This window comes from Theropithecus gelada, chromosome 15 (genome assembly GCF_003255815.1).
Source record: "Theropithecus gelada isolate Dixy chromosome 15, Tgel_1.0, whole genome shotgun sequence".
Taxonomy (NCBI): domain Eukaryota; kingdom Metazoa; phylum Chordata; class Mammalia; order Primates; family Cercopithecidae; genus Theropithecus; species Theropithecus gelada.
This window is the reverse complement of record NC_037683.1, coordinates 105,506,271-105,526,684: the sequence shown is the minus strand read 5'-3', so window position 1 is coordinate 105,526,684 and position 20,414 is coordinate 105,506,271. Positions and strand designations below refer to the sequence as shown.

At 40.3% G+C, this 20,414-nt stretch overlaps 1 protein-coding gene across 3 annotated transcripts in view; it reads right to left on the bottom strand.

Moving 5' to 3' along the window:
- Positions 1–20,414, bottom strand: part of CENPP (centromere protein P) — a 272,813-nt gene that overhangs the window by 238,904 nt on the left and 13,495 nt on the right. For all 3 annotated transcript variants that reach the window (XM_025359993.1, XM_025359995.1, XM_025359994.1), the window contains 2 exons: positions 19,006–19,094; positions 10,216–10,304 (listed from right to left, as the gene is read on the bottom strand). In XM_025359993.1, coding sequence (XP_025215778.1) covers positions 10,216–10,304; positions 19,006–19,094 — 178 coding nt within the window. The remainder of the gene's footprint in view (positions 1–10,215; positions 10,305–19,005; positions 19,095–20,414) is intronic.

Below are 20,414 nucleotides of genomic sequence, written 5' to 3'. Positions count from 1 at the left end.
GAGAATCACTTGAACCCGGGAGGCAGAGGTCGCGGTGAGATGAGATCGCACCACTGAACTCCAGCCTGGGCAACAAGAGTGAAATTTCGTCTCAAAATAATAATAATAATAATAATAATAATATTAATAATGAGGGAGATGATCAAAGGGATGTGGCTGAAGAAAAAATAAAAAATAAAGTACAGGAGAAATTAAGACATTCTCAGGTAAACAAAAACTGAAGGAGTTGGTTATCATTTAACTTTCTCTGTAACAAATAGTCAAGAGAATTCTGTAGAGTGAAAGAAAGGACACTAGACAGTAATCTGAAGACTTATTAAGAAATAGACTCTTAGAACATATGGAAAAAGGTAAAAGAAGAAAAAAGCTTTAAAAAAGAACAAAAAAAGACTCAATAAAGGTAAATGCATATAAAATTATAAAAGCTAGTATTTTTGCAACAATAGTTACTCTTTTTGTTTCCTACATGATTTTACAGACTAATACATTTTATTAAAATTAGACTAAAAGTTAGTATTAATGTCATTTTCATTTGTGACTCCACATTATTTTCTACGTAATTTAAAAAACCAATGCATTTTAAAGAATTATTAGTTTACATTTTGGGGTGCACAACATATAAATATATAAGTTCATAACATCAATAATTCAAAAGGCTGGGGATTGTTGTGGGAAGTCAGGGACCCCGAATGGAGGGACTGACTGGAGCCGTGGCAGGGGAACATAAATTGTGAAGCTTTCATTTTAATATGGACATTTATCAGTTCCCAAATTATACTTTTATAATTTCTCATGCCTGTCTTTAATTTCTTAATCTTGTTATCTTCGTAAGCTGAGGATGTGCGACACCTCAGGACCACTGTGACAATTGTGTTAACTGTACAAATTGATTGTAAAACATGTGTGTTTGAATGATATGAAATCAGTACACCCTGAAAAAGAACAGAATAACAGCAATTTTTAGGGAACAAGGGAAGACAACCATAAGGTCTGACTGCCTGCGGGGTCGGACAAAAAGAGCCATATATTTCTTCTTGCAGAGAGCCCATAAACAGACGTGCAAGTAGGAGAGATATTGCTAACTTCTTTTCCTAGCAAGGAATATTAATATTAAGACCCTGGGAAAGGAATGCATTCCTTGGGGGAGGTCTATAAACAGCCACTCTGGGAATGTCTGTCTTATGAGGTTGAGCTAAGGACTGAGATACACAGTGGTCTCCTGCAGTGCCCTCAGGCTTACTAGGGTGGGGAAAAACTCCACTCTGGTAAATTTGTGGTCAGACTGGTTCTCTGCTCTCGAATCCTGTTTTCTGTTGTTTAAAATATTTATCAAGACAATGTGCACCGCTGAACATAAACCCTCATCAGTAGTTCTGCTTTTGCCCTTTGCCTTGTGATCTTTGTTGGACCCTTATTAGTTCTGCTTTTTGTCCTTCGAAGCATGTGATCTTTGTACTTACTCCCTGTTCTTACACCCCCTCCCCTTTTGAAACCCTTAATAAAAACTTGCTGGTCTGAGATTCAGGCAGGCATCACGGTCCTACCGATATGTGATGTCACACCTGGTGGCCCAGCTGTAAAATTCCTCTCTTTGTACTCTTTATTTCTCAGACGGCCAACACTTACGGAAAATAGAAAGAACCTACGTTGAAATATTGGGGGTGGGTTCCCCTGATAGGGGACAGAGCTGTAAAGAAACATAGGTCTTTCCAACTTTTTTTCAGTTAAAGTGGCATAAAATGGATTTGCAAGGACATGTGTGGTGGCTCATGCTTGTAATCCCAGCACTTTGGGAGGACAAGGCAGGAGGACAGCAAGAGTGCAGGAGTTCAAGACCAGCCTGGGCAATACAGTGAGACCCCTTCCTTTAGCATTTTTAAGTGGATAGGATGGATAATCAAGTGGATAGGATAACCCACTACTCAGCCTCTTTCCCCAGCCGCCCCTATCATTGATCAGTGGGCCCATGAACAAAGTAAAGTGGCCATGATGGCAGGGATGAAGGTTATGCATGGCTCAGCAACAAGGACTTCCACTCACCAAGGCTGACAAGGCCAATTTGCCAGCAGCAGAGACCAACACTGAGCCCCCAATATGGCACCATTCTTTGGGGTGATCAGCTAGCTACCTGATGGCAGGTTGATTATATCGGGCCTATTCCATCATGGAAAGGGCAGAGGTTTGTCCTCACTGGAATAGACACTTACTCCGGATATGGGTTTGCTATACTGCAGGCAATGCTTCTGCCAAGACTACCATCCGTGGACTCATGGAATGCCTTATCCACTGTCATGGTATGCCACACAGCATTGGCTCTGATGAAGGCACTCACTTTACAGCTAAAGAAGTGTAGCAGTGGGCGCATGCTCATGGAATTCACTTGTCTAACCATGTTCCCCATCATCCTGAAGCAGCTTGATTGACAGAACAGTAGAATGGCCTTTTGAAGTCAAAATTACAATGCCAACTATGTGGCAATACTTTGCAAGGCTGTGGCAAAGTTCTCCAGAAGGCCGTGTATGCTCTGGATCAGCATCCAATATGTGGTACTGTTTCTTCCACAGCCAAGATTCATGGGTCCAGGAATGAAGGGGTGGAAGTTGAAGTGGCACCACTCACCATCACCCCTAGTGATCTACTGGCAAAATTTTTGCTTCCTGTTCCTTTGACACTACATTCTGCTGGCCTAGAGGTCTCAGTTCCAGAGGGAGAAACGCTGCCACCAGGAGACACAACAAAGATCCCACTAAACTAGAAGTTAAGATTGCCACCTGGACACTTTGGGCTCCTCCTACATTTAAGACAACAGGCTAAGAAAGGAGTTACAGTGTTGGCTGGGTGACTGACCCAGAATATCGAAATGAAATCATTCTGCTACTTCACAACAGAGGTAAGGAAGAGTATGCATGGAATACCGGAGATCCATCAGGGCTTCTCTTAGTATTACCATGCTCAGTGATTAAGGTTAACGGGAAACTACAGCAGCCCAATTCAAGAAGGTAGTCATCAATACCAGCTACGACGACGTGACCAGCTGCAGAAACGGGGATTGTAATTGTCATGAGTACTTCCCTCTCCTTTCGTTAAAAACATGTTTGTGCATGTATACACTTGTACTAAGAAGGTATCTTCATTTTATTTCCTTTTTCCTTTATCATGTGACATACGATTTATTGACTTCATATCAGCATTTAAGTATTGTTAACTTTATGTAATAGTATTTGGGTTGGGGATTGGTGAGTTTCTGGTTTTATGAAGGATAGTTTTATTATGTTAGGCGTAATTATGATTATTATTACCTTTATTTGAAGATTATGTATGATCTTAGGAGATGTGTATAGGTTCAAGTTGACAAGGGGTGGACTTGTCATGGTTAATACTAAGTGTCAACTAGATTGAAGGATACACAGTATTAATCCTAGATGCGTCTGTGAGGGTGTTGCCAAAGGAGATTAACATTTCAGACAGTGGGCAGGAGAAGGCAGACTCACCCTTAATCTGGATGGGCACCATCTAATCAGCTGCCAGTGAATATAAAGCAGGCAGAAACATGTGAAAAGGTGAGACTGGCCTAGCCTCCCAGCCTATATTTTTCTCCCGTGGTGGATGCTTCCTGCCCTTGAATACTGGACTCCAAGTTTTTCAGTTTTGGAACTCAGGCTGGCTCGCCTTGCTCCTCAGCCTGCAGACAGACTATTGTGGGACCCTGTGATCACATGAGTGAATATTTAATAAACCCCCATATACATATACATACACACAAACACACACACATACACACACACACAGGCTTTAAGCAACAGGTTTGAGAGAAAAGGTCCTGTCTTCTCTCAATGGGACAGATTCATAGAAGTATCTTAGGTTTTTTTGGTTTTTTGTTTTTTCAGATGGTGTCTTGCTCTGTCACCCAGAGGAGTGCAGTGGCACAATCTTGGTTCATTGCAACCTCCGCCTCCCCAGTTCAAGCGATTTTCGTGCCTCAGCCTCCCAAGTGGCTGGGAATACAGGCGCCTGCCACCACACCCAGCTAATTTTTGTATTTTTAGTACAGATGTTGGCCAGGCTTGTCTCCAACTCATGACTTCACATGATCTGCCCACCTTGGCCTCCCAACGTGCTGGGATTGCAGGTATGAGCCACCGCTCATGGCCAGGACTATCTTATATAGATGGTGCAAATAAAGCTTACGTAGTGCTTTAAAAAAAAAAAACAAGGAAAAGAAAAAGAAAAAGAAATTCTGACTTATGCCACGTGGATGAACCTTGACATTACGCTCAGCGAAACAAGCCAGTCAAAAAAGGCAAATACTGGCCAGGCATGGTGGCTTGTGCCTGTAATCCCAGCACTTTGGGAGGCCGAGATGGCTAGATCACCTGAGGTCAGGAGTTCAAGACCAGCCTGGCCAACATGGCAAAACCCTATCTCTACTAAAAATACAAAAATTAGCTGGGCGTAGTGGCGGGTGCCTGTAATCTCAGCTACTTGGGAGGCTGAGGCAGGAGAATCGCTGGTGAGGTGGAGGTTACAGTGAGCCAAGATCACGCCATTCCACTCCAGTCTGGGCAACAGAGCGAGACTCTATCTAAAGAAAAAAGGCAAATACTATATGATTCCACTTACATGAAGTACTTAATCAAAATCACACAGACAGAAAGTAGTATGGTGGTTGCTAGAGGATGAAGAGGATGAGGAGAGGGAGTAAGTGGGAGTTATTGTTTATGGGTACAAAGTTTCTGGTTTTTTTGTTTGTTTGTTTTTTTGAGACAGAGTCTCACTCTGTCACCCAGGCTGGAATGCAGTGGTGCTATCTCGGCTCACCACAACCTCTGCCTCCCAGGTTCAAGCAAGTCTCCTGCCTCAGTCTCCTGAGTAGCTGGGACTACAGGCATGTGCCACCATGCCCGGCTAACTTTCATATTTTTAGTAGAGACAGGATTTCACCATGCTGGATTTGAACTCCTGACCTCATGATCTGCCTGCATCAGCCTCCCAAAAGGCTGGTATTATAGGTGTGAGCCACCGCGCCCGGTCAAAGTTTCTGTTTTAAAAGAGGAAAGAGTTATGTTGATGGACAGTGGTGATGGCTGTACAACATAATGAATGTATTTACTATTACTGAAGTGTACTCTTTAACATGGCGGAGTTGGTAGATTTTGCAAGTATTTTGCCAAATAAAAAAAATAGGAAAACAAATAAAATAATCTAAAGGAAGGCAAGAAAGGGCAGTACAGGACCAAAATAACCAAGTAGATTCACTGAAAACAAAGAACATAAAATAATAGTTGAATTAACACAAAGCTGCATAAGCGTGTACTTTATAGGGAACACTGGAGATTATGTGTTAAAAGTCAGTCTAATAACTATTTTAAAAATTATTTTAACATCTGAAAAAAATTGTTTTCCAAAGAGTATGGGCCTATAAAGAGGAGAAATTAGTTCATTCGTGCTTAAAGGCCACAGTGACATGATATTTCGTTCTCCATCAAACAAGTGAGCAAAAAATAAACTCTTAATCATGTGATGAGGGAGTAAGCCATGAAAATAATCTTAAAAGCTATGATGACTCAAGTTTAAACACACACACAGAGGAAAAGACTGTTCTTTTACAGTGAACTTTAAAAGATTCACAATTCCTTCATTCTTCCATTTGCATCTTCATAAAGGATACTGTACTACAGCACATAAGAGTTTTCCATATAGAAAGAAATTTTGTGTGTGGGTGTGGGTGTTGGCTCTCACAGCTGTAAGAATGACTGTAATTTATCTATTTTTCCTAAGCAAAGTCCAAACTTCACTAAATGTAAAACAGATGTCATGGATTTCTTTCATAAAATGTTGGCAGTAACCCATTTCAATTTCAACTAAAGTAGTCAGGAAACAAAAATAACTCCAAATGTCTCCTTCTCAAGTATAAAGCGAACATAAAGATAAATTTAGGATAAAAATTCCAAGATTTTATTCTAACAATAAATTCCTGGGACTATTAAATCTAAAATTAGGTGACCATCAGAAATTAATTCACAAAAATATTAACAGTCATTCTCACATATTACTGGTGGGAATACAAAACAATATGGTTATTCTGGAAAATGGTTTGGCAGTTTATCATAAATTTAAACATACTCTTATATGACTCAGCAATTCCACTTCTGGTTATGTACCCTAAAGAAAACTTATATTCACACAAAAACCTCTAGTGAATATTCACAGCAGCATATACATGTGTGTTTATGTACGTAATATACATATTTATAGCATATGAATGTTTGTAGCGGCATGAATGCATGTGTGTGTGCATATATACACACATATATAAAGATAATATGCTATATTATACACTATAATATGCTACATAAATGTATATATAGGCCAGGCATGGTGGCTCACGCCTGTAATCCCAGCACTTTGGGAGACCGAGGTGGGCAGATCGCGAGGTCAGGAGATCGAGACAATCCTGGCCAACATGGTGAAACCTTGTCTCTACTAAAAATACAAAAATTAGCTAGGGGTGGTGGTGCATGCCTGTAATCCCAGCTACTTGGGAGGCTGAGGCAGGAGAATCGCTTGAACCAGGGAGTCGGAGGTTGCAGTGAGCTGATATCACACCACAGCACTCCAGCCTGGTGACAGGGCGAGACTCCATCTAAAAAAAAAAAAAAATGTATATATAACTATAATATGCTATATTCACCAAAAACTGAAAATAACCCAGATATCCTTCAATGGGTAAATGAATAAACAAACTCTGTTACATCCAACAAGGAAATATGAAAACACAAGAAATAAAAAGCATTAAAAGCAAGATAAAGATCTCCTTAAAAGGGCCCCCTGGCAAACAGTACTTCAACAGAGGAAAGACTCTGCTAAGTTGTAGATAGGCTAATAGAACTTATCCAAACTGAAATACGAAGAAAAAAAGGCATGAGAGAAATAGAGCTGAGCATCCAAATGCTGGGACAATATGTCAAACAGTCTAACTTATGTGTCATTAGAATGACACAGGGCAAAATAAATACTTTAAAAGACATGGTTGATAATTTTCACACAAATATACCCTAAACATAGCACAAACTACAAAAATGCAAAATTAAGATAAAGATTTAAGGCTGTCCCAAGTACACACACAAGACACACCAATACAGAAAAATAAAGACAACAATCATCGCAGACTTTTTGTCACAACCTATGCAATCCAGATTATGAAAGAGTATGTTTAAATACATATACTTTTTAAAAGCCTATCTACTCAGAATTCTATGGCCAGCAAAAATATCTTTCAAAAAAATGAAGGCAAAATTAAGACCTTTCCAGAGAAACAAAAGCTGATAGATATTACGGCCAACAGACCAGCACAGTAAGAAATGTTAAAGGGTCGGGTGTGGTGGCTCACGCCTGCAATCCCAGCAGTTTGGAAGGCTGAGGTCGGTGGATCACCTGAGGTCAGGAGTTTGAGACCAGCCTGATCAACCTCGTTTCTACTAAAAACACAAAATCAGCCGGGTGTGGTGGTACACACCTGTAGTTCCAGCTACTTGGGAGGGTGAGGCAGGAAATTCACTTGAACCCGGGAGGCAGAGGTTGCAGTGAGCTGAGTTTGTGCCATTGCACTCCAGCCTGGGCAAAAAGAGTGAAATTCTGTCTCAAAAAAAAAAAAGTTAAAGGAAGTTCTCAAGGAAGAAGGAGCATAGCAGTTAGAAATCTGAATCAATATAAAGAAATGAAGAATGTTGGAAATGAAAAAATGAAGATAAATATACAAAAACATGTTTTATCACCCAGGCATGGTGGTTCACACCTGTAATCCTGGCACTTTGGGAGGCCATGGTGGGTGGATCATTTGAGGTCAGGAGGTCAAGACCAGCCTGGTCAACGTGGTGAAACCCTGTCTCTACCAAAAATGCAAAAAAAGAAAAAAAAAAAAAAAAAAAGAAAGAAAATTAGCTGGGCATGGTGGCTGGATGCCTGTAATCCCAGCTACTCAGGAGGCTGAGGCAGGAGAATTGCTTGAACTTGGGAGGCGGAGGTTGCAGTGAGCCGAGATCATGCCATTCCACTCCAGCCTGGATGACAGAGTAAGATTCTATCTCAAAAACACAAAACAAGTTTTGTCTTATTTTTAATTGCTTTAAAAAATAATTGACAGTCTAAGGCAAAAATAGTAACAATGCCCTGAGACATTTGAAACATGTAAAAGTGTATGACAATTGTATGACAATAATAATACAACAGTTGAAGGAAAATAAATGGAAAGTATACTGCTGTTCTTATAGTACATGTGAAATGTTTACTATTTAAAGTGAAGGTAGACTGTGATAAGGGAAGATCAAGGTAGAAGCAAGAGTCAATAAAATTATGACTAAATATTTTTCAAAACCTAAAGATACCAATCCTGTCCAAAAAACTACAGATCTCTAATGAAAAACTAAATTCATAACTAGGCATATAACATTTAAATTGCATAACAGCAGAGATAAAGAAGAAAGAAACCCCAAGAGAAGTAACTTACACAAGGTAATTGAATCTGGACTAAAATCCAGGTCTTCTGACCTATGTTCCGCACCCTTTCTAAAATACCAGTCACTCTCCACAAAATGGGAACCCAGTCTAAAAAACTGCCCAAGAAGCTGAGATTAAGTATTTATTAAGTAATGATAATATGCTCATTATTACAGGAAGAGAGATATCTCACTATTCTTCCTTTTGTATTTCCAAATAGCAGATGCTACTTCCAAACCATGGTCTGAACAAAAGGAAATATGTGATCTCTGCCATGATACAACACTTTCTTGGTATTCTCCCTACTTCTCAAATAGTTCCTTTTCTAATTCCTTTGCAGGATCCTTCCCTTCTATTCAGTCAGTATATTTTAGAATTCCTCAAGGCTCAGTTCTAGGGCCTTTTCTAGTTTCACTCTGTATTCCTTCATAAGCAATCTCATTCCTGCTCAAGGCTTTAATTCCTACCCAATAGAAGATAATTCCAGTGTTCTATATCTCCCACCCCCACCTCTTCTGTGCTGCCTCTTTCTCATTTTTATTTCAGTGTTTTCAAAGGCACTCAAGTCCCATATGTCCAAAATAAAGTCATAATTTCACCTGACAATGGTACTCTTCCAACCTTCCCTTAACAGCAGACAGAACCACCATAATCAAAGAGTCATCTCCTGTGAATGACCTCTAATCCCTTTTACTCAAGCAATCCCACGCCCACTGATTTTTACTCCCTAATTATCCCCCAAATCCATCTAGCTAAGTACCATCATTTCAGTCCAAACTACAAACTTCTCTTGCCTGAACTGTTTTAAAAGACTAGTCATTGACTCGTTTGTATCAATGATTGCACCCCTTCATTCCATTTCCCTATAGCATCCAGAATAATTCTTTCTAGGATGCCATACTTTTGCTTTCCTCAGGCCCTGCTCAAAACTTTTCAATAGTTTCACTTGGTCCTGGGGCTGTAATAAAACTCTTTATACCAAATTCCTGGTAGTATGGACCTCACCTAATTTCCTAGCCTCATCTTACACCACTCTCCTAGGCTCTTGCCTCCACCTGCCACTGTGGTCCTGCGTCAATTGCTCACAGATGCCATGCTCCCTGCTGGCACAGTGCCCAGCAAAGTTATGCCCTCTTTGTTAGTTCACACCTACTCATTCTTCGGATGTCAGCTCAAGCTTCAGGAAATGATATCATGTTCTCTCTGCTGGTCAAATTCCTGATAAACACTTTGGGAGGCTAAGGCAGGAGGACTGCTTGAGCATAGGAGTTTGAGACCAACCTGGGCAACATAGTGAGACCCCATCACTAATTTAAAAACAAAATATAGAAATAATAAAAAACAAAAATTCCTGATATATACTTCAACAGCATTATGTAACTCTCCTCTATAGCATTTAACACAGCCATAATTTTATATTTACTTCTGCCATTATTTGATTAATATCTGACTTCTCCACTAGACTGTCAATCCCATGAGGACTGGGGATTGTATCTTTTTTTGGCTCACATTTTAATACCCAGCAGATAGTGAATGTGCAATAAATATAAACTAAATGAAAGAATGATAGATATAGAGAATATGGGCTTAAATATAAGCCACAATAGTGGTGTTATACTTTCAGAGAAGACTTACTTACTAAGAAAAGGAAAAGGTAAACTTAAAACTGTAAAGTGTAAATTTACTTTTTTTCTCTAAATAAGTTTGTTAAATACTTACCTAGACACAAATTCACTTAATTCTGAGCATTCTGTGGGCTCCATTATTATGTTGAGGTCAGTAACAGCAGAAGATAATCTCTCCTTATTCTAAAATAAAGATAAAATTTATGTATCAAAGCATGGTAAACTCCAAAAAGACAAAAATACTTTTGAAATATGCAAAATGAAATGCCACCAAATAAAAGGAAAGAGTAATCAAGAAATGAAACCAAAAATATTGGTTATTAAAAGAATGAAGTCAGATCCTTATTCTATAACAAAAACCAAAATGAACTCCAAATGAATTACTTATGTAAATTAAACACTGAAACAATAAAATGTGAGGAGAAAATACAAACTTTTAATTTATTAAGTGAAGAAAGACCTTCTAAGCAAAATTAGAAAAAAATAGCAAATATGATTAAATAAAAACACAAAATAGCAAAGTAAAAAAATGACTTTATAATAAAAGAGAAGCAATAAACTGAGCTAAATATTTACCATAAACGTGACAAAGGGATATGGAAAAGGAAAAGGATATGAACTAAAAATTCAGAAGTGAAAAACAATTTACATGTACGAAAATGTTCGATCTCAAGCAGGCACGGTCGCTCATGCCTATTGGCACTTTGGGAGGCTGAGGTGGGCGAATCACCTGAGGTCAGGCATTTGAGATCAGTCTGGCCAAAATGATGAAACTCCGTCTACTAAAAACACAAAAAATTAGTTGGGCGTGATGGCAGGTGCCTGTAATCCCAGCTACTTGGGAGGCTGAGACAGAAAAATCGCTTGAACCCAGGAGGCAGAGGTTGCAGTGAGCCGAGATCGCGCCACTGCACTCCAGCCTGGTGACAGAGCAAGACTCCGTCTCCACAAAAAAAAAAAGAAAGAAAGTTCAATCTCGCCAGTAATAACTGTAAATTAAAACAATAAGATAAGATGCCCTTTTTTTTTTTGGAGATATTCCTAATCTCTGTCCCAGTAATTTAACTTCTGAGAATCTATCCGTAAGCACTGTAATGAGAAATGAAGACAAAGATCTATGAATAAATATATTCATAACAGTACTACTTATCACAGAAAACAAAAACAACTGTATACTCAATGATGGGGATTGTTAAACTATTTTGATCTGCAGATTCAGGTTTTCCCTTTTACTTTAGTAACATTTCTTCTATTATGTATTTGCCCATAATTTCTCTTTACTTTTTTTGCTATTCTTGTTTTTGGAAAAATCATATATTGGCTCTCCATTGTCTGTCTTCTAGATTTATTATCTTCCTTTCAATTGCTTTCACAGATGAGTTTTCTCAAGCATATCCTCCATATTCAATTCCCTTATACTGATAATGTAGCTTTCAGTACTATAATCATTTTATTCTTCTTTTTCTCTCAGCTTTTTCTCTTACTCAATTTTCTTTATACTTTGAGAGTCAGAACAGCTTTTATATAGCATGCTGTTTTATTTCCTGGATTAATTATTCTTAATTGAATTTGTCTGCATTTCCTTAACTTCCTTTCTTTTTATGTTAGCATTTTTGCTGTGATTTTAAATCACATTGCCCGATATGATGATGAAAGAACTCCGTTCCATCTTTTTTTTTCTTTGAGATGGAGTCTCGCTCTGTCGCCCAGGCTGGAGTGCGGTGGCTCAGTCTCGGCTCACTGCAAGCTCTGCCTCCCGTGTTCACGCCATTCTCCTGCCTCAGCCTCCCGAGTAGCTGGGAATATGGGCACCCGCCACCATGCCTGGCTAATTTTTTGTATTTTTAGTAGAGACGGGGTTTCACCGTGTGAGCCAGGATGGTCTCGGTCTCCTGACCTCATGATCCACCCGCCTTGGCCTCCCAAAGTGCCAGGATTACAGGCATGAGCCACCACGCCCGGCCCCGTTCCATCTTTGTGCTCTGAACTCTGTGGCTCCTATTTGTTACGAACAGCAGTAAATCCAGCAATTTTTGCTATTTCCTAAGACTACAGTGAGTGTAAACTCCTTGACTCTCTTTCCTACATCTCTAGGTACTAGCTGACTGCCCCTTAATATGCTGAGCTGTTGGAGAAAGAGATACTGATGGCTTATAGTCATTGCTTAGTTTTTCATCTGCTTGAGGGAAGGGTAGAAATTACCAGGAGAAGGTGCAGTTGAAGTAAGCTCTCTGTGGGCATCCTACTACCATTTCTAATCAACACATAAATTCCAGAAGCACTCTTACAGCTCAATTTTAAAAAAGATAACCCAATTTAAAACTGGGCCAAAGATCTGAATAGACATGTCTCCAAAGATGATACATGAATGGCCAATAAGCACATGAAAAGATGCTCAACATCATTTGTCACCATTAGTAGTTCCATTTGACCTGGCAATTCCACTCCTGGTTATACATCCCCACAAAACGGAAACTTAAGTCCACTTAAAAACTTGTACATAGGGCTGAACATAGTGGCTCATGTCTCTAATCCCAACGCTTTGGGAGGCTGAGGCAGGATTACCTAAGCCCAGAAGTTCAAGACCAGCCTGGGCAACACAGTGAGACCCCATCTCCACAATGATAAATGCCAAAGCGTGGATGGGCCTTGAAAACATTATGCTAAGTAAAAGAAGCCAGACAACATAGACCACATATTATATAACTCTATTTCTATGAAATGTCCAAAATAAGCAAATCCAGAGAGAGAAAACTGGTTCTTTGTGGTTGGGTGAAAGAAGGGGGAATTGAAGGGTGACAGGTAAAGAATATAGGGTTTCTTGGCCGGGAGCAGTGACTCACACCTGTAATACCAGCACTTTGGGAGGCCGAGGCGGTCAGGAGTTCGAGACCATCCTGGCCAACATGGGGAAACCCCATCTCTACTAAAAATACAAAAAATTAGCTGGGCGTGGTGGTGGGTGTCTGTAATCCCAGCTACTCCGGAGGCTGAGGCAGGAGAATCACTTGAACCTGGGAGGCGGAGGTTGCAGCAAGCCTGCGCAACAGAGCAAGACTCAGTCTCGAAAAGAGTACCAATAATAATAATAAATAATAAACTTGTGAAACAAAGCTTGTATTCCAAATAAATTATATCTTAAAAAAAATACTGAACTATACACTTTAAACTGGTAAGTTATATGGTATGTGAATTATATCTCAATAAAACTGTTACCAGAAAAAAAAAAAGAGAGGAAAGAAAGGAAAAGGAAAGAAAAAGTCTCAGGGGCACATCTGGTCTCTTGGTCAGGTATGTGTAGATACATGTTAGATTTCAGCTTTTCACCCATTAGGATAGCCAAAAAAATTTTTTTGTTTGGGTTATAGAATCCTGTTCAACAACTCAAAAGCTGACTTCAAAATACTGTTTTTCCATCTCTCCCCTGCTTGTGGTACTGCTAACTAGGTCAATTCTCCCCAGTTGGTAAATAAGGGAAGAGACCTTATAAACAATTTGACCTCAAAGCCCCTACATGAGTCTCAGCAGCACATTCCTTTCTACTATGGTCCATTTAAGCCCACAGTTCTCATTCTCCTCTACAACTGAAGGATCATGGGTAGAGATCTTTAGGAAAAGGGTGCCATTAAGTTGGTCCTTTTTTTTTTAAGACAGAGTTTTGGTCTATTGCCCAGGCCGGAATGCAGTGGTTCAATCACAGCTCATTGTAACCTTGAATTAGTGGACTCAAGCAATCCTCCTGTCTCAGCCTCCCAAGTGGCTAGGACTATATATGTGAGCCACCAAGCCTGGCTAATTTTTTTTTAATTAAAAATTTTTTTTTTTTTTTTTTTTTTTTTTTTAGAGCAAGGTCTCGCTATGTTGCCCAGGCTGGCTTCTAATTCCTGGGCTCAAGCTATCCTCCTGCCTTGGCTTCCCTCAGCACTGGGATTATAGGCGTGAGCCACTGTGGCCAGCCTAACTTTGTAAAACTTATAAACCCCTGATGAAGCACCCTGTATCGGATTTCAGTGTCTAGAATCAAATGTCATTAATATCAAACAGATTTCCTTTGGAGCCTGTGATAATGGAATTGTATTCTCTTCCATTTAAAAAAATTGCTTATTTTTTGAATAATTTTGTTCATTTCATTGGGACAGAAGTTATGGAAACATACTTAACCTGCCACTTTCCCCACAAACTCCTACCCATCTAATTGACTATATTGCTTGGATTATGAAAGGCTGATAAATGTTAATTCTGATGGCCTTACAACTCTTCACAAATGTAGTACTAAGAACACGAGAAAGTAAATCTGGCCAACAGAGCTCTATGTCCCAACCACCTTGGACAACAATAGCTGCACCAACATGAGTAATCATTCAAACTCTCTGGATCCATTTACTTATAAAATAATAGGGTTGACCCAGACAAACTATAAGTCATCGTTGTGTTCTAACATTCTATTAACATGATTTGAGGTCATGTTTAGTTCAAATATTATATTAATATAACTTTATTACAACAATATTCTGTTAATTGAGGGTTTTACTATTTAGATTACTTTTTAATTTTCAGATAGCTAAACCTCTCCCTCTAGTGGAAATTTTATTTTTTAAAAATGTTTTAGAACACACAAGGTTGCTCTGTCATTTTTTTTTTATCAGTCTTCACAGCAAAAATGTAGAACTGTGCTCAGTATGTAAAATGGTAAAACTATTTTAGAAGGCAATTTGCCACTATCAATCAGAATTTATAAGTTTCCTTTGACTCAGCAATTCTACTAGATATGTTCCTAAAGGCATACATACACAAGTTGGTATAGAATACGCTAGAATTTACCATTAAATAATAAGAATTTCAGAAACTTTTCATCAGGTTATTATGTCAGAATTGTAAGCAATTGTTTTTCCCTCCCCAAGTAAGAACTCTTGGTGCCTCTCACACAACTGACTCCAAAAACCCTGTTGATTCCAGAGCTGTCTGTAATTTCTTACAACACCTTGTTTACCAGTCTGGTCTTCAAGAAGAATCACAAAATCTAAAAGGCTCAGAGAGAAAGTGAGAGTTCTTAACCCAGCCAGGGAGAACAAACTCTTTCTGTAGCACTTTGTTAGTAAAACCAGTCAGTCCCAAAACACCTACACACTTTTAAACGTGAACAATGACAACTCATCTCTCTTTAGAGACTCAGCAATTACTAGGTTCTACGTCTTTCAAAGAATATATCAACAGTCCCTCTCCTTAGATTTTTTTTTCCCCCTGCATCCCCTAAAGCATATAGGACAGAAACTGCTAGTGGTCCCCTTTATTTATACTTTTTTCTTGTCCCAGTTTTTCATTGGCCATATGGCCAAGCATAATGAAGATTAAATTTCCAGCATCCTTTATATGAATTTGTTGGCCAATAGAACATAAGTGAAAATGATGAGTGTACACTTTCCAGAAAGTGTCCTTTAAAAGAACAGGTGAGCCTTTCTTTGCCCATCCTCTTCCTGATACCCGAAATGCTAATATGATCATTGCACCATGACTTGAAGCCATGTGTGGCTGATGGTAGAACCTGATTATCATAAAACCACCCTATTAGCCCTTGAAAACATACAAGTTTACTTAAGTAATAGAGAAATACACTTCTAGTACCTTTATTTTTAAGTTTTCTGTGAGGCACAGCTCAACTGATTCTAATTCATTCAGATGTGAGCTAACAGTATAAGCTTAGGCCATTACCAAACGGTCACAAAATTTTCAATCATGCTTTCGTGGCACGAGGATGAGAATATTAGCGTAAAATACTGTTGAGGTCTGGGTCAGTGCCAACACTGTCTGGTAGGAGGCAGTGTGGCCACAGCAGCAGGGGTTGCAGGACCTAAGTGGCAGGACATCCACTGCCTGGCTTCTGCCCTGTCTGTGCTGTCCTGGGGTGGTTACCCAGGCCCAGCAGGGCCAAACCACACGGTAGTTCATGCCGGGAATGACTCTGGTCAGGCAGCAGTCATTCTTCAGGAGCATATCACATTATCAAAATGTCTTCTACACTGTGACCTCATCCTTATCTGACTCAGGAAGGCATCAAATTACTATCTGATACTTTCCATCAGAGGTTTAAGGTGACTGAAGTATGCAACTTAAATAAAGTGAAGATATTGCAGTCTATGTTGGCTACTATAGTCTACGTTATGTCTCAGGCCATAGCCCCACTAAGAAGCATACCAATCAATCTTAGGGTACAACCCATCCTGGAAGGTATAACTCCACTAAGAAGCTCATCCACCTCAATGTCAGAGGATAATCTTTCCCTTCTCACTTGGATTTGTGGACAAGCCTCTCAAGGACAAGACTAATTCTGCCCACAACGGAGCTTCTCTCCACATAACCTATGAGGCAACTGTGAAAAAGATGAACTCTTACAGTAGAAAAAGCCTGCAAGACCCCAAGGCTGCTAGGATTCCCCTGAGCAGTTTCCTGGACATATATACTAGAGTGCAGACGTTTTTGGAGATGGAAGTGGACCACGGGATTATGATTCCACCAACCTGCCATGGGTTGCAGGCTTGGCCCATTAATGGATGCCAGCATACAGAAGAGCATTCAGTAGATTACCACTCTCAGGTCAAGTTCACATCAGCCACAAAGAAAGAAAATATAGTCAGTCAGACTATGAAACCTTTTACAAAGGGACAACATCCAGGAGTCCAGCAGCCGCCTAAAGGAAAAGCCTGGGGTGGTGGCACAGGTTGCCCAGCCTAAATGATACCAATCCATTTGGGTCCATTCTCTGCTTTAGTCTTCAGCAAATGATCTTTGTGGTCATGTGATATCTCCTTGGTGACCTTGTACATCTCCAAGGCCTAGGGCCCATCTGGGAACAATGTCAGTCCCCTAGAGCCATTTACCACCCATGCCCTTGACACACTGAACATGCTGAAATGTGTTTTGTATCCCGCTCAACTGGCCTTGGCAATGCTACACGGCACCTTTTCTTGGTCACTTTGGCAGTGTAAGAGTGATACTCTAAGACGAGTACAAGCTAGGAGCTTTGCCATCATATGAGGGGGTCTAGACAACCCCTAGTCCATCCTCAGCCTGCCAGAGCCAGTAATAGCAAATGGAGACTTGGATTGCAAAGAGAAGCAAAACTTCCAAACCCAGGTAACTGTATCAAATCCTTGGGACTAGTTAGGGAGTGGCTATCTGACACAGAAGGAGGAAAGGTCCTGACTCCATAACCAACTCCTGTCTCATACTAAATGGGAAACTTGGGACAATTTTTGTGGCTAAGGACACTGATGAAAAGGATAAGGAATACTGGCACATGACCCTGAATATAAGCATGCAGCTTGTCCGCAGGACTCAGTTACAATAAATACTCTACACCACTTTAGTTATCTGATGAGCTGAGGTCAACGCAGCCTCACTGCCCTTCCCTGTTCTGTTCCTCCTCTTTGCACACATTCCGTTGGCCCAACTGGCAAAACCAACTGGTTGAAACTGCTTTCTCCTCTTTCAACTGCTTTCTCCGGCTTTCAACTTTTCTTGGAGTCAGCCTTTGAAGGTGGTTGAGCCGTGTTCTGCTGCACCCTGGCCAGTGGGGTTACTTATTATCATTCTGTCTGCTTTTGCTTTCCTGCTTCCTGATATTATGTGAAGGTCTTAGCCAAATGAATCTTCCTCCCTCTGTTGTGTCTCAGCAGTTCAGTACAATGTGCAAGATCATCCAGCCCCAAGGAGCATTCAGATGGCTGTGGTCCCAGATGACCACAACCTCATGAGAGGCCCTGAGCAAAGACACCCAACTGAGTGGCTCCAAAATTCCTGACCCACAGAAAATAGGTGAGGTAATTAATACACATAGTCAGCCCTCCCTATCTATGGTTCTACATTCATAGATTGACCAACTGCAGACCAAAAATATTTGAAAAAAAAATCTACAGATGCAGATGGTTGCATCTGTACTGAACACGTGCAAGTTGTTTTTCTCATAATTATTCCCTAAACAATATACTATAGTAACCATTTCACAGCATTTACATTGTATTGGGTATTAGAAGTAATCTAGAGATGATTTAAAGTATAAAGGAGGATGTGTGTACATTATAGACAAACACTACACCATCTTATATAAGGGACTTCAGCATCCACGGATTTTGGTACTACAGGGAGTCCTGGAACCAATCCCTCACAGATACTGAGGGATGATTGTATTTTTGGTTGTTTCTTTGTATGTGTGACAGAGTCTCACTCTGTTACCCAGGCTCGAGTACAGTGGCACAATCACAGCTCACTGTAGCCTCGATCTCTTAGGCTCACGGAATCCTTCCACCTCAGCCTCTGGAGTAGCTGGGAGCTCAGGTGCACACCACCACGCCTGGCTAATTTTTAATTTTTTTGTAGGGACAGGGTCTCACTACATTGCCCACACTGGTCTCAAACTCCTGGGCTCAAGCAATCCTCCTGCCTTGGCCTCCCAAAATGCTGAGACTACAGGTGTGAGCCACCATGTTTGGCCTATTTTGGGTTGTTTTAAAATGCTAAATATTATGGAGATTGATGAAGCAGCAACAGGTAACTAATAGATATTAGGTGGCTGGCATATCACCTAACTACTGATGACACCCAGGACTATTCCCACAATCTCATGGAATTGCACTGGGAGCCCAGGAGCATCTTGCCACCTGTCCTTCAATAAATCACCTATGGCTTTCACAGCAACACTACCGTATGCAGTTGCTGGGCTATTAACACCTGAAATTTTGAAAATGTACCACTTTGCACAAATGTGCTATGAATGGGGGCCCTGGCTCATGAACTCCTCTTCAGATCCACCACTGTTGAAGGCTGGGGTGTGGGAATTGTTTATCATAGCAGAAGTACCTCTGTTATCACAACATGCTTCTTAATTTACCTGAATTTCCAGAATCTGAAATTCAAGTTGAAATGTAACCATGTGGCAATTTCCTGATAATCTGTGTCTCTGTAGAACTTTTCTTATACCTGTAAACCAGAAAAACAAATATTTTGTTTGCAAATAACCATTTTCTTCAAATGCCTATTATTTAATTTTGTGTGAATATCTACAATACATGTAGGTATATGTGTGAAAGTCTGCATTAGCAATTACATTGAAAAACTCTGGAAGAATGTAAACCAAATTGATTATCTTTGCAAAATAAAATTAATGATAACTTGTGTTTCTAGTTTTCTTTTTTTTTTCCAGACTGAGTTTCGCTCTTGTTGCCTGGGCTGGAGTGCAATGGCGCGATCTTGGTTCGCAGCAACCTCCACCTCCCAGGTTCAAGCAATTCTCCTGCCTCAGCCTCCTGAGTAGCTGGGATTACAGGTGTGCACTACCACATCCAGTTAATTTTTTGTATTTTTAGTAGAGACAGGGTTTCACCATACTGGTCAGGCTGGTCTCAAACTTCTGACCTCAGGTGATCCACCCACCTCGGCCTCCCAAAGTGCTGGGATTATAGGCATGAGTCACCGCACCTGGCCAAGTTTTCAACTACACCAAAAGTTATGGTAAGAAGTAGAAATGTACTAGTATAACCCTAGACAAATTTGAATCATGTTAACTGTTCAATGGTTTTTATTTTTCCAACACTACCTAGTTTTTAAAGGCAGTAAATTGAATCCATGCGTTTACCTCTGCTATTTCTCAAAACTGCACTAAAATGACAGTGATAAACGACATTTTTGAGATATAACATGCATACATTTGAATGCATAAAATGCCCTATCCTTTTTTTTTTTTTTTTTTGAGACGGAGTCTCGCTCTGCCGCCCAGGCTGGAGTGCAGTGGCCAGATATCAGCTCACTGCAAGCTCCGCCTCCCGGGTTTACGCCATTCTCCTGCCTCAGCCTCCTGAGTAGCTGGGATTACAGGCGCCTGCCACCTCGCCCGGCTAATTTTTTGTATTTTTTAGTAGAGACGGGGTTTCACCATGTTAGCCAGGATGGTCTCAATCTCCTGACCTCGTGATCCGCCCGTCTCAGCCTCCCAAAGTGCTGGGTTTACAGGCTTGAGCCACTGCGCCCGGCCTCCATAAAATGCCCTATTCTTAAGTATACAGCTCAATATTTCTTTTTACACATGTGGTTGTCCAGGTAACTACCACTCAGATCATGCCACAAGAATTTTATAGAACCTGTAAGGTTCCTTAATGTCCTTTCCCAGGCTATACCCTACCCCCAAGAGGTAAGTAAGCATGATCCTGACTTCATGTAGTCATCTAGTTTTGATAATAACGTTACTTTTAGAAGGGCATGATTCTACAAGGATAAAGGGAACAGGGAAAATAAGAACAACTT